The sequence below is a fragment of the Xenopus laevis genome, chromosome 9_10S (genome assembly GCF_017654675.1).
Source record: "Xenopus laevis strain J_2021 chromosome 9_10S, Xenopus_laevis_v10.1, whole genome shotgun sequence".
In the NCBI taxonomy this organism is placed as follows: Eukaryota; Metazoa; Chordata; class Amphibia; order Anura; family Pipidae; genus Xenopus; species Xenopus laevis.
Genome location: NC_054388.1, coordinates 63,513,102 through 63,526,925, shown reverse-complemented (window position 1 = coordinate 63,526,925; position 13,824 = coordinate 63,513,102). Strand labels below are relative to the sequence as shown.

General features: G+C 37.1%; 1 protein-coding gene across 5 annotated transcripts in view; it reads left to right on the top strand.

Annotated features, from left to right (window-relative positions):
• LOC108702971 (potassium voltage-gated channel subfamily H member 7) overlaps positions 1 to 13,824 on the top strand; it is a 189,640-nt gene that overhangs the window by 106,104 nt on the left and 69,712 nt on the right. For 2 of the 5 annotated variants that reach the window (XM_041578217.1, XM_041578216.1), the window contains exons 4-6: positions 4,655 to 5,083; positions 9,524 to 9,544; positions 9,979 to 10,002. In XM_041578217.1, coding sequence (XP_041434151.1) covers positions 4,655 to 5,083; positions 9,524 to 9,544; positions 9,979 to 10,002 — 474 coding nt within the window. The remainder of the gene's footprint in view (positions 1 to 4,654; positions 5,084 to 9,523; positions 9,545 to 9,978; positions 10,003 to 13,824) is intronic. The other 3 variants (XM_041578218.1, XM_041578219.1, XM_018238824.2) reach the window with 3 other exon arrangements.

Here is a 13,824-nt window from a genome sequence, read left to right as displayed (position 1 = left end):
TAATAGATCCAATACCTGTTTACATAGGGAGTAATTATTGGGCTTGAATTGTGTTTTGTTAAGTGAATAACCAATGCAGAATGTGGGCAACTTCAGAGATTTATTGCTGTGTTATTAATGATCAGTATAGGCTGGCTATAACATGTCCCTTTGGTAGTACAATATGTTTGTCCAATTCAATAGGATTTTATTTAGTACTGGCAGAATATGTGGTCAGTTAATGATCATGATAGACTGTTTATTCAATTATCCTCCTACCACACTCCCCAGGGTTCCCTGTTGTCCATTTATCAGTCTTAAGGCTAATTATTCAGGTAAGACCAACAGACAGTACTACTTGTCATGATGCTTCATTAGTCTAAGATCCTTAATCGAGAATGTGGATTTAAGAGTAACAAAAATTGCAGCTGCTTCTGTTATTCACTTCTGGCAAAAAATGTATCTTCTCTACAGAGAAATTTCTTGCAGCTCAGTCTGCTCATCTCTGTTTCAGATCATCCCCAAAAAACGACTCCTTAAAATAAACAAAGCATCAGATCAGCAAAAATACAGGTTCTGTAAATATGTTTGCTTCCACGATAGGGTATTGGAATTACCCTTCTTTTCAATATTCAGTTGCAGGGTATAACTCAAACTATTTTATCACTAAATATGTCAGCTTGACTGACATTCTTAAAGCCTTTCAGAGCAGCCCCTGTCAAGGCAGTCTCTTTCTGTTGTATGAACTCATCCTTTTCAGAATTAAGTCTTAAGTTATATACATAAGAAATATGAAAATATATTAAAAGATCTGCTGTTCTTTCTGTGACTTTTAAATGGTTTAAACAAATATCTTCCACATATTGACCACACAGTTTAGAATAGAGATTCCAAAAAAATTTTTTTGTAATGTTTTGATTTGTTTTTTAAGTTGAAATCTTTCAATATATGTTGTATGTGTGTAAATGGTATGATAGGGTAGCGATTAGGCATGGTGGTGGCCCAATTACACTACAAGCCCAAGGGTATGTGGATGTCCTTGGGTATTTACACCACATCCATAATTACTGGTGCAGGGGCTACTACATAATATACTGACATCCTTGACAATGACAGTTTGGGAAATGCCTTTCCTTTTTCAGGACCATCCTGCCCGTATATACAAAGAAAGGGCCCTACAGAATAGATTTGCAGAGATGGGGTAGAATAACTTGGCTGGCCTGCTCAACCCTCCTGAACATCTGTAGGCTGAATGTCCCTACATCTAGAAGAATAGAGGCTGTTTAAGCTGCAACGAGAGGACCAACTTCATATTTATACCTGGTTATTGGAATGAGATGGTGGACAGCAAGGTGTCCACAAACCTTTGACCATATAGTGTATTGATTTGGTTGTTGATGGTATATACAGTACATGCCAGTAATGATCATTTGCTCAATAGAATAACCAGTATGTTTCTTGCAGTAGGAGTGTGCCTTCTGAATGTGCAAGATAGTGGTGTTCCAGGGGATGCTCATGTGTTCCTCCTATAGGCAGATAAAGAGAGGAGTGCTACTTCTGGTGTTTCACTCTGGTAGCAGAAAGAGTGCAGAAAAATTGCAAGAAAGCCTAGAGCTTCTTTTTTTTGCACTTTGAGCTGTGCCCTTTCTCAAAAAAATGAGCCATACAAATGCATTGAACCATTATTCGAAATTAGAGTCATTCACCAGTGGTCAACTCTTTTGTGCACATCTCATATTCAGAATAAAGGAAAGCATTTTTTATTTTTGCTCCTCTTAACCAAAAAAATGGGTTAACAAACTATGAACCATCTGTAGTACAACTGTGTCAGGAAGATGGTATCTTCCTACAGATCTGTCTCTCTGTTTAACGGATGCATGAAATTTGACCTAGTTTTTACTGATGTGTGACTATAGTAAATACCTGTGTACCTCAGTTTTTTAAACTCCCTTAAAGTCCTCATATACAGTATGTTATATACACCGTGGTGTATAGAGGCCATTGTGCCTCTAAAACCATTAGTGGGCAGAAAGGTATATATAACATTTATGAAATAGGGTTAAGGAAGTGTCACTGTCTTTTTTACTGTTTTACTATGCAGGTGTCATGTTAACAAGGAGAACAAGGAGCAGTACTTATAAGGCTACATTTTTGGAAATACCTGTGTGTAGTCTTAACCTTTGTTCTACACATTATTGAAAGAATTCTTATCTGTAAAAAGTCCGGTCCAAACAATTTTAGATAACAGGTATGCATCCGTTGTGCAGAAACCCGTTATCCAGAAAGCTTCAAATTACAGAATGCCCATCTCCCATAGACTGTATTTTATCCAAATAATTCAGATTTTTAAAAATGGTTTATTTTTTTCTCTTTCATTTTAAAACTGTACCTTGTAACTGATCCCAACTAAGATATAATACATGCTTATTGAAGGCAAAGCCAGCCTATTGGGTTTAATTAATGTTTTATAGTATTTAGATTTTGTAGTAAACTTAAGATATAAGGATATTTCCTTATCCGGAAAAACCCCAGGTCCTAAGCCCATACCTGTACTGTTTCTTTGAAATAGGGAAATATGCACACGATATTAGTGATCAAGGTCACAAAGAAAGAGGTAACCCTTTTTCACAGCCAGGTGGCATTTCCTTTCCTTATCTGATTGTTTATACTGGTACATTTTCATAGACCAAACTCAGCAACATATGTGTTTTTATGTCTTGAAACCATGTGCCAAGATATGTCTGGTACCCAAAACAGCACCATCTGGTAGGAGGAGAAAAGAAACATTACTCAGAAAGTAATTGGTTTTAATTCAGCATCAATAATTAAATTTTCCCTTTGGTAAATGTTAGCCTGCAGTAAAATAAATAATATACACTTGGATGGAAATGAGAATATGTGGTTGTCAGGTAGCATTAGGCTAGCTTCAGGATGATTATTATTTTCTCTGTAATCTAGATGTCAGTTATGGAGCTGCTAATTCTCTGCATGCCACTGAAGGAGGAATTTCTTATATACTGTATTAGTGTTAGCATTTTGCAAAGTACCATGCTGCTTGACAAGCCGTTAGAGTCCAGAATGTAATGTCAGTACACTGAATTGTATTTGGTTGAATCCTTACTGTTTCTGCATAGGTGATTATCCAGATATTCACACAGTAGTAATTAGAATTGGACAGGACTATTCAGGGTAGATAAGAAGTGCGTCATATGAGATGTACATTTAAGGAATGAAGCTAAACTATATATTATTTGTGACTGTATTGATATAACAATAAACAGCATTGAATTTGCCTTGTAGGAATGCGCTAGGCTACACAAATGGTTGATTCCACAGAAATCCTCTAGAATATCTTTGATACTTGCTGGATGTTTGTACTTGGCTAGTCAACTTAGTCAAATATTATTATGCTGGATGTATCTATAGTAATACTGTATGTCAAATCAATTGGACTTGCTGTATTTTTTCTATTGAAGACGTTTTGATCTGACTAGCTTTCTCAATTCAGAATGACTTGTACAAAGACCTTTCTAGAGTTAAATACCCTGGAATCTTGCTCCAATCAGCATAATCTGTTTAGCATAACCAGAATTTGGTCTGAGACCTCATGGAGGTAAGGTGTTTATTGTAGTAGCATTAATTCAATCAGTGAATGAATATATTTAATAATAACTAGAAACTGTAAACATTGATGCTGGTTGTCCCTGCTAACACAGGTTTTTATTCCAAGACCTAGAGTTGTAGGCCAGTTCGCTCAGAACCAATCATGTAACTACAGGATGTAGCCAATACCAAACCCAATGGAAAAAAATAATTATCTATCCTATTATATTGATACGTTAAATTGTTGTAGGGCAAAGTACAAATATCTCTGTACTATTTTGCAAAAGCAAAGATGTGGCCATGGCTCCTTTTAAATCATAGGTCTTAAACTGTGGGGTTCAGAGCAGTGGCTGATCCAGGCAAAAGGTTAAGTTTTGAGGGAGAATGCCTCTATGCAATTGTGTATACTTATAGAAGTCTAGCTTCAAAATTAACCATGCTGAGGCTAGGGGTGAACTATTATTGATTCTCTAGATATTCTTTAAACTATGGCTGAACAGCTAAAACACGAAACCTGTTTATACCCATATATTGGACCTCAAATAGGGGCTTGTTCTTTGTAAGCAACAAAGTCTGAAGACCTTGATGTTCTAGGTCAGCTTTGTAGCCAAGGAACATCAGGAATAGGTTTTTAAAGCAAGACTGGTCAGTAGAACTTTCTCCTAATACTCCAGGTCCAGCACTTCATAAAAAGTTTCTCCAGTGAAAATCCTGGATGAGCTGTGTACACCAGGCTTCGTTTTGTTTGAACATGTAGTTGCCACATTGTCCAGTGGAGATGAAGCACTACCAGGGTTGGCTTGGCACACTAAGGTACCAAGAAAAGTACTGAATTTAACATGTGCCCTATAGTACTTTAACATTCCCCAGCCTGTTATCCTACATACTACATAATACAGTACATTCTTTGAGTCTCCCAGGAACTATGCACTGCACACTTCATTAAAAATGCATTACAACTTTTAAAGCATTTCAGGTGATCAGTGGGTGGATTTATGGGCTATTTCACTATGTGAATGGGTAACATCAATTATGATTGAAACCTTGTGTTAATTTGTCTTTATGTTCGCAGGGAAATTATTTGGAATCCAGTTTCCACCACTAAGACTTCTGAGCCACAGAAAGCAGTCATTACCACAGGAGGACCCAGATGCCGTGATTGTAGATTCTTCAAAGCACAGCGATGACTCTATGGCAATGAAGAACTTTAAATCCCCTACAAAGGAGAGTTGCAGCCCCTCTGAAGCAGATGATACAAAAGCACTGATTGACTCCTATAAGTGTTCTACTTTGGTTAATGTAACAGGACCTCTTGACCATTCTTCACCAAAACAGCAATGGGATCAGCTTTTCCCTGACAGGCTTCAGGCAGGGTCCCATATATCTCAAGCTAAATCAAAAGACAGCATTTGTAGTATGAGAAGAGCATCATCAGTACATGATATCGAAGGATTTAACATTCATCCCAAAAGTGTCTTTAGAGACCGACATGCAAGTGAAGGTATGATCATACATGTTGATGGCTGGATCTTTGAGTCACTCTTGTGTCCATAAAAAAGTATAACTGTATATATTTTACAAAATATTCAGCTTTATAGGGAAGTAACAAGTCATCGTATGGGGTATAGGGGGATGCGGTTTCTTTTAGTGTTGGATTGCCATTTAGCTACCTCTAAATAATGATCTCAAACAGAGTTTCCTAAACTTTTTTTTAAAGGGACCAATGCTAAACCATCTCAAGACTCAGGTTTCTGGATAGAAAAAAATACCTGTTTCTTTTTAATTAATATTGTCTATTGTGGATTTAAATTTCACTGTATTAAAGGGGATCATGAGGGCCCAATTTAAACAAGCAGTGAGTGCCCACGTATAGGTCACTGATCTACACCCTCCGTAAATCTGTATATAGTAACTACTCTAAAGTAGGTGACCTATAGCAACTACTCTAAAGTAGGTGACCTAAACATAATTACAGATGCAAGAGAATTCACCATCATTGGAGGAATCATATTGATTGATCCACTGGCCTTGGAGAGCAATATTGCTTTAGAAATACAACCCTGATTTTACTGGAATAAAATCAGGTTTGTAGTATATATACCCAAATATATTTACTTCAGACAACTGAGAATCTTAACTGCACTGATTGGAATAGCTCATATACAAAAAGAGATCTGGGGAATTAGCATATGAGCAGATAGATGAAAAATGCACTATATTTTTCACAGCACATCCCAGGTTCATTAGGTTGCCTCATAACCATTCAGATCATTCAGACTGGCGTTTCAAAGCTGAAAGCAGCTATTGTTTTCTTGGATCAAACCAAGAACTTGCATTTACTGAATTGACCAGACTGTTGACTTGGATACAAATAGCCCAATTTCTTTGACTGGTAATCCAGGTTGTTTTAGACCAGTGGTTTTCAAACTTTGGGGCTGTTCTGAGAACTAGAACAGTGACAGAGGTATTTAGGGTACGATTTGGGAAGAATGTCTATTTGCTCTTCTAGATACCCTTGTATAAAGGTGAAAACTTATTTACTGTGTAGCACACCTGTAGGTGGGTCTGAGATGTGTGACAATAGGATGACTTGCTGTCAGTGTACCCCGGGCACCCTTAGGCAGTGGGCAACTCCCACCAGTACAATGGTACTTTAAACACTTTACCGTCAGGTGGATCTTAAGTTCTGATGTACAGATCAACCAGCCTGGAAATAACAGCAGACCAGGGTTTGCTTCAAACAAATTAACTTTTTTTATTGAACAAGCAAGCAGGCCACTAGTGACTGCAACCATTCTCAATGGCAGTTGGTACAAATATACATCAATTCCAGAGATCCTCTCAATAGATTTTAACAACAGCCTTCTCCACTCATCAGTTTCCTAATTCTTGTTGCTTTATTTTATTTTTGGATCCCCTTGATTAAATGCCTCTATAGTACTCATAGTATAGTACAGTAAACAGTCATTTATAAAACATTTAACAAGTGTAATCTATAAAAGTTTCTGTACCAAAAAGCTTTGTTTGTGTAAAGAAGCAAAGTAAACAACAAAACTATCAACTTTTCTCATAAAGGCCACTGTGACTGATGACTTTAGGACTTTGCAAATATGACTGCAGCGTAAAAATCTTCCCTTTTGCCGGATCTGGCTAGCAGAAAAAAATATCACATTTGCTATTTCCATTCATAAGCAGTCAGGAGTTTACCACCTTACAACTTGAAATAGCAGTATAGCTTAAGAAACAGGTGTGCACAAACATTACCGGACATGCATTGGCTTGCACCAATCAACAGTAGCAGCTTTCACCAACAAAATACTTTAGTTAGGTGCCATATGTGGCCCAGCAGCCACAAATTCTCTATATTCTGTTGTGCATGTAGAGTTTTAGTATAAAGGAATTAAACAATAAAAACATATGCAAAAGTGTCTACCACTCTAACGCCATAGTATGGTGGATTCATCATGAAACCTGCTCATTAATACATTACAAGTCAAGTGAGGGACAGAGAGGTAGACAGGAGGTTAATGTAGCCCGTGCTGTGAGTTTAGGGGTTAATGAGTAATAAGGTTACAAGTGCTTTAAGTAGATTTAATGCATCAATTAAAAATAAAGGGTTTTAATGAAGTTTAATATATAATGATAAATCTATGAAGGAACATGACCTGTGCATTTTTGTTCTCATGAGTTCATATAGCAGCTTTACAACACATAGTAAATCAAGCTACAGGGGCACTGTTTTTGGAACAAGCTGTTTATTGATCTTTTTTTTATTTCATTGTGTTCAGTGCTGTTCATTGCAAAATTCCAAGCGGTGGATCTCCCAAATAGGTTCTATGCTCTATGTCCTTTTCCACGTATGGAAAATTCAGTGACGTTAATTAGAAAGTGACCATAAAGAGGGGAAATGTTACAGGTCTGCACTGCACCTTGTGAGAAATGCTTGTTTTCAGACTCCGTTAAAAGTAGTGAATAAGTGCATGTCTTGGGAACATGTGCAGGTGCACTTCTCTCAACTGGAAGCCTATTATTTGATTGAGTCTTTTCAATTTGTGTCACCAGCTGTTATGTTTGTAGAGACTTGTTTCCTAATAAGATCAGTTTGAAGGTTGCATAGACCTGCACTGGAACATGACTAGTTCCCCCTTAGCATATGCCATTGTCATTCCCTGAGGAGTTTAGGAATACGTTAGGACCTTGTTAAGTAAGAACTCTGGTGATGCTTACATATGTAAAAAAAAATTCAAAGAATTGTACCATGTTTTTCAGATATTATGCTTTAAACAAAAGATACTATGTGTGGTACATGATCATAAAATGTGTGCATGCATCAGGATGTGAGCCATATACACAGAAGGACACATTTTTTTCTTGCATGAATAAGGCTGCTTGCTGGCCCTTTAGAATTTGGAAAAGGTTTCATTGGATGGCGTTCCTTTAAGTATCCATTATTGATGTACCTTTCAACATTCTTTTTATGTGTTGAAGCAGCTGTAGTCCACCAATAGCCACACACAATAAGACATGATTAAGTGACAGTATTTATACTGTATGCCTCTAAACAATCGTTTTTGGATTGAAGCCCTCTTTGTGGACCAACATCTGGTAAGAGCTCCCCTTAGACAAACACTGCTCCATGCATTGTTATGGCTGCTTCTCTAAACACTCTGCCACAAGTTGGCCATGATCTCTCTCAGCATCCCCCTCCTTCTCAAGTTTTTCAAGTACACAGTGGAGCATACTTCATTGGGAAGTAAGCTGAGGCCAAAACATCTAACTCATTTCAAGCTCGATGCTCCTTATAAGAGCCATGGTGCTCAAACTGCGTTAGGTCGTCCCCTTGCTGTCCCCGTAGCTCATTACAGATACATAAAGACATTGCTGTTTCAAACATACTGGGGCTCATCTATCAACACTGGGCAAATTTGCCCATGGGCAGTTGCCTATAGCAACCAATCAGTGATTAGCTTTTCAAAGCCAGCTGCAAGAAGAACAATGAATGCAACAATCTGATTGGTTGCCATGGGTTACTGCCCATGGGCAAATTTGCCCAGTGTTGATAAATAACCCCCACTGTGTTCTAGTTCTAAGAATATTTTAAACACCAAGTACAACTTTACCCCAACTGACCTACAAACTGGAGTTCCAGAACAAATAGGTTCTCCTCCAACTTGCTTTTATGCTGGCCCCTCCCCAGCCACCTAGGGGAACTAGGCCCACAGTTTGGGAACCACTTATTTCAAGGATGTGGCATGACAAAATCAGTAAACACAAAATATACACATTTATAAGGAGCTCATCATATCATTGTGTTAATATAACGATTTGGATTTGGGATTCTCGCCCAAAAATGAAATTTTTATTTTTCGCTACATAATGAAAAAATATATCATTCTAAGTCAAATATTTTCAATGGTTCCAAAGTTATTTGCAAATGAAATAGCAATTGTAAGCAGTTTCTGGCTGTCCATTGCTATTGCCTCCTCAGTTTGCCAGACTACAGAAACAATGACTCAGGTATCAGCTGTCCTCTAGCCAAGACTCCTATTCCTACAATACCTTGCATGCTTCTGTTATTCTAACATTCTCTTAACACGTTTCTAATTTCTCCATTTATTGAAAAATAACTGACCCAAATGCATTGTGCAACTTTATGCAATACTCTGGAAATCTAAAAGAAATTGAGTGATTACTTAAATCATCTTAACAAGGTAATATTGAAAATCTTTCTCATTATGGATTTGCCCTTGGGTACCAAACAGGGGAGTATTGATTTACAGGTGCTACAAAAAGTGTATGCTGCTTTCCCCAACAAGAACAAAATGTTATTACTATTCTATTTAATATATCCTAAAATGAATCACTAGTTTTCCAAAAACATCTGCCTTTCTGATGTCAAAGCATTTAGCTTCTTTTCGCTCTTCTTTTTCCTGAATATCAGACAATGGCCGTGATTTCAAAGGTAACGTATCACTGCCAATGCCTTCTTCAATGCCTAGCTTGCCACATTACTTGGCATGTGACCTTGCATGATCTATATGATGTTGTGCTCATGCTGATTAGGACCACAAACCAACCTGGGTAGCCCATTGCTTTAGCTTTCATTTGTTTAGAACAATGCTGCTTTATATTGGTCGAAGCAAAGTCTACAAGTTGAATAATATAGAAGAATCTACATGGTACTGAGCATGGCCGCTGCTATATGTACATATTTGCCTTATTATTGATATATTTATTTTGCATTTTGCAGGATCACAAATGTAAAATAGTTGTTTGCTACCATAAGTTTCAATTTTGTAACATTTTGTTTACCCTTCTGTCAGCAAATGGATAAATTGTGAGACATAAACTGGCACCTTGGCTTCATTTGCTCCTTTTTTGTCTCCTTAAAACTAGTTTCACATTCATGGATGACAGGGGGTATGGCTTTTACCGTTTACTCTAGATCAAAACATGCATGCATATCTTTAGTGAAATTCATCACCCACTGAACTGTTTCACAAGTATTAGAGAACTTTTATTGAACGCCGTAAGAAATAAGTGAGTAAAACGTTAATTATCAATGGGCAAGCAAAAGAAAGAACACAATGTACATTATATTGTCAGAAAAGATGAATTCAAATATGTGGTTTATGTAGTCATTAAAAATAGAAAATATGGTAATGGTGGAGCGTATTTATGTTGATAGAGTCGGTAATTTAATCATAGAGGTATGTATATCTAGGATGTAAAATAGAGTCTTCAATTGATAAACTGTGAAAGTTTTTTTAAACTGAATTTTACCTCAAACTGAATCTCATCCATGAGTTTCTCACTTAATTGAATCTGGCCCATTTTGAGTTAAAGCTTCCTAGCAGTCTAGTCTATACATAGACCTATGTACCTTAAATTAGTGTTAAATTAACAAGTATTTAAGAATAGTGATGGGCGAAATTTGGGAAATGGCGCCGGCGTCTCAATTTTTTTTGGCGCCGGCGAATTATCGCGGGCGTTTCACAAATTTATTCGCTGGTGGCGAATCGCGCAAATTCGCAGCAAATTTGCGCCTGCCGAATAAATTCGCCCATCACTATTTAAGAAAGTGAATGAGTGTTTAGCCGAAATATCACCCTCATCTGCCTGTATGCTGGGGTTCCAGGAATATCCTGATATATGTAAATGCTGGCCTTTAGATTGGTCCAGCATCCACTGTTTTGATTGCCTTAAGAGTTGACTATAAAGTTCCCCGAACATTCTTTTTCTATATAGAAGCCAATCCCACTAATGTTCTTTAAAGCTGTCAAGGTTTTTTTTAGGCTATGTCAAAGACGGGCAAACAGCACCATGGAGGTTCCAAAAGAATTTTTGCAAACAGTATAAAAGGCATATACAGTATAACTGTTGTTGACTATTTGACTTTATACATCAGTTTAATTCATCTATTTTTAAACTTCTAAAGTTTTCAGAGGTTATTTGGCAGTACAAATGCTTCTAGGGGAGAAATGCAGATTGTAATCTCACCCTTCGATACCTATGCCCTTCGCCATGTCAGTATACAGATGGAACACTAGCTATCGCAAATTACTTCTTGTGATATCCCAGAATAGATCCCAGCTGGATCTGTGTATCTGGAGACATAGGGGTTCTTTTGGTTTAGATTTTTTTCAATCATCTAATCAAAATGAAACCCTAGGAACAGAACAAAGCAAATGTAACTTGCCTTGGATATCCCAGGAAATCATTTGGGATAGCCAGTTCTCCATCTGTAATTGTGTTCTTTCTGTTACTTGTAAAGTACTGTAGAATTTATAAAGAAACAAATATGTTAAAAGCTGAACATGATAGTCTGTATTTCTATTTCCGAGGAGGAATACAACAAGCCTCCTTGTTAAGTATGGTATAATAAAGTCTTAGATCCAAGTGCAGAGCATTGTTATCAGTACTTGAAGCAAACGGTTCAGTGGGGTGTTTCAACATGAAATTGCATGCTGCGTATGATTACTTTGCAGTGCAATACTGGATGTCTACTAACCACCATATGTACTCATTTCTTGTTCTTGTGGAGTCCCTAATATTCTAGCGAAGTGCTTGATTATACAAATCACGCTTTTTACTTCTATGGGTATCATTGAAAGCAAAAGCATTATTTCATCATAACAGTGCTATGTGTGTGTGTTGTATGTGTACTAATATACTGTTTCAGTAAGTTGGCACTGAATGGGCAAGAAACATTTGCTATTTAAATGTAACTGCCAATATGGTCCTTTCGACAAGCAGATTGATTGTAGTTATTATGTAGTTATTTTGTGTTGCAATCCCAGCTCATTTAAAGCTGTTTAAGACTTTCTTATGCAAAAACTAGTCTAGAAGAAATAGGCACTGCCCAAAAATAGTGATGGGCGAATTTATTCGGCAGGTGCAGATTCGTGGTGAATTTCCGTGTTTCACCACCGGCGAACAAATTCACAAAGTTGCTGCGAAACGGGACAAATTCGCCCATCACTACTCAAAAAAATTGAACAGTCTGAATCAATATGGAAAGCATTTATGAGATAATATTGAAGTTCTGGTTAGATTTTATTTTCACAAACAAACTTGCACTTCCACCATGTCAATTTTTTGTGAAAAGAATTACTGAAATAGTGTTTGTATATATTGCACTGAAAGCAAAGGCTGCAGTTCTACATGTTAATTTTATTTTTGAGTACTCGCAAAAAAAGGTTTGAAATCAACGGAAGCAACTACAGGTAAAATCAGTAAAAGGAGAAACATAAAAGGCAAGGGATCGGCAACTGGAATGTGCCCATTTTAAATGATTATGCAAATTTTTTTGCAATGTATTGCAGAGAAAATGACACCCATAAGGGGGACTATCATAAAATTCACAAAGAGCAAAACTGTCGCAATGTAATATTCATCATTAGGCTTTTATTGCATTGCGAATCTTAATTGCACATTGCAAACCTTTAACACCTGCTCTGCAGTTTCATTAAATATTTTGTGGCAAAAAACGGTTTGTGATTGTGAAATCGTATTACATGCACTGCGAACGTTCGCAAAAGCAGTTTGGTTGCAAACTTTAGGAGAAAGTCATTGAGGTTTTAAACAGGCAAAAATGGAGCAAACATGGTCGCTAATGGGTGCAAGCATATTTGCGAAAAAAGGATATTACATTCCCCCTATACACTGTAATGAGTGAACAATTTGTCACGCAATTTGTTGCTTGTCAACAAAAAAAATGTTGCCCATAGACTTCAACGCACTTCGGTGAATTTTCTCCATTTTGCAAATTTTTGTCGAAGGTAAACAGGTCAGATTCACCCATCACTAGTCATTAGACAAACATGCATTATTTATAGGAAAATGCCAGAGCACAAGAAAATCGGAAAAATTGTATGTTGAATTTTGTGTGTGCAGCGCTTCTACACAAAATTGGAAGCATTTGTGACTGCCCTATTCAGTTTCTTCCAATCTTCTACAATGTTATCATAATTTAATGATTAATAAACATCCTTTTTTTCCTGTACTTCACCATGTTACAGTAGGTTTGAGCCACGTGGAATGGTTTTCTAATTAAAATTTCTATTTCAAATTAAAAACCAATAAGGAATTTGTTTAATTTCGAAATACTAGGGGGCAGATGTAAGAAGGGTCGAATATCGAGGGTTAATTAACCCTCGATATTCGACTAGGAACTAAAATCGTTCGACTTCGAATATCGAAGTCGAACGATTTAGCGCAAATCCTGCGATCGAAGGATTATTCGTTCGATTGAACGATTAAATCCTTCGAATCGAACGATTCGAAGGATTTTAATACAACGATCGAAGGAATATCCTTCGATCAAAAAATCACAGGCAAGCCTATGGGGACCTTCCCCATAGGCTAACATTGACTTCGGTAGCTTTTAGCTGCCGAAGTAGGGGAAGTACTGTCTCTTCTTAAAGAGACAGTACTTCGACTATCGAATGGTCGAATAGTCGAACGATTTTTAGTTTGAATCGTTCGATTCGAAGTCGAAGTAGTAGTCGAAGTAGCCCATTCGATGGTCGAAGTAGCCCAAAAAACACTTCGAAATTCGAAGTTTTTTTAATTCGAATCCTTCACTCGAGCTTTGTAAATGTGCCCCCAAATGTTAGGCCGTGCTGAAATAGTCATTCTTGGTCCAACTTGTGTCACTTCATACTGTGGATGTTATATACATTTCATTCTTCCATTGGCTAAAAGGACAGATGTAAGATGAATATGAAAAAAAGAAAGAAT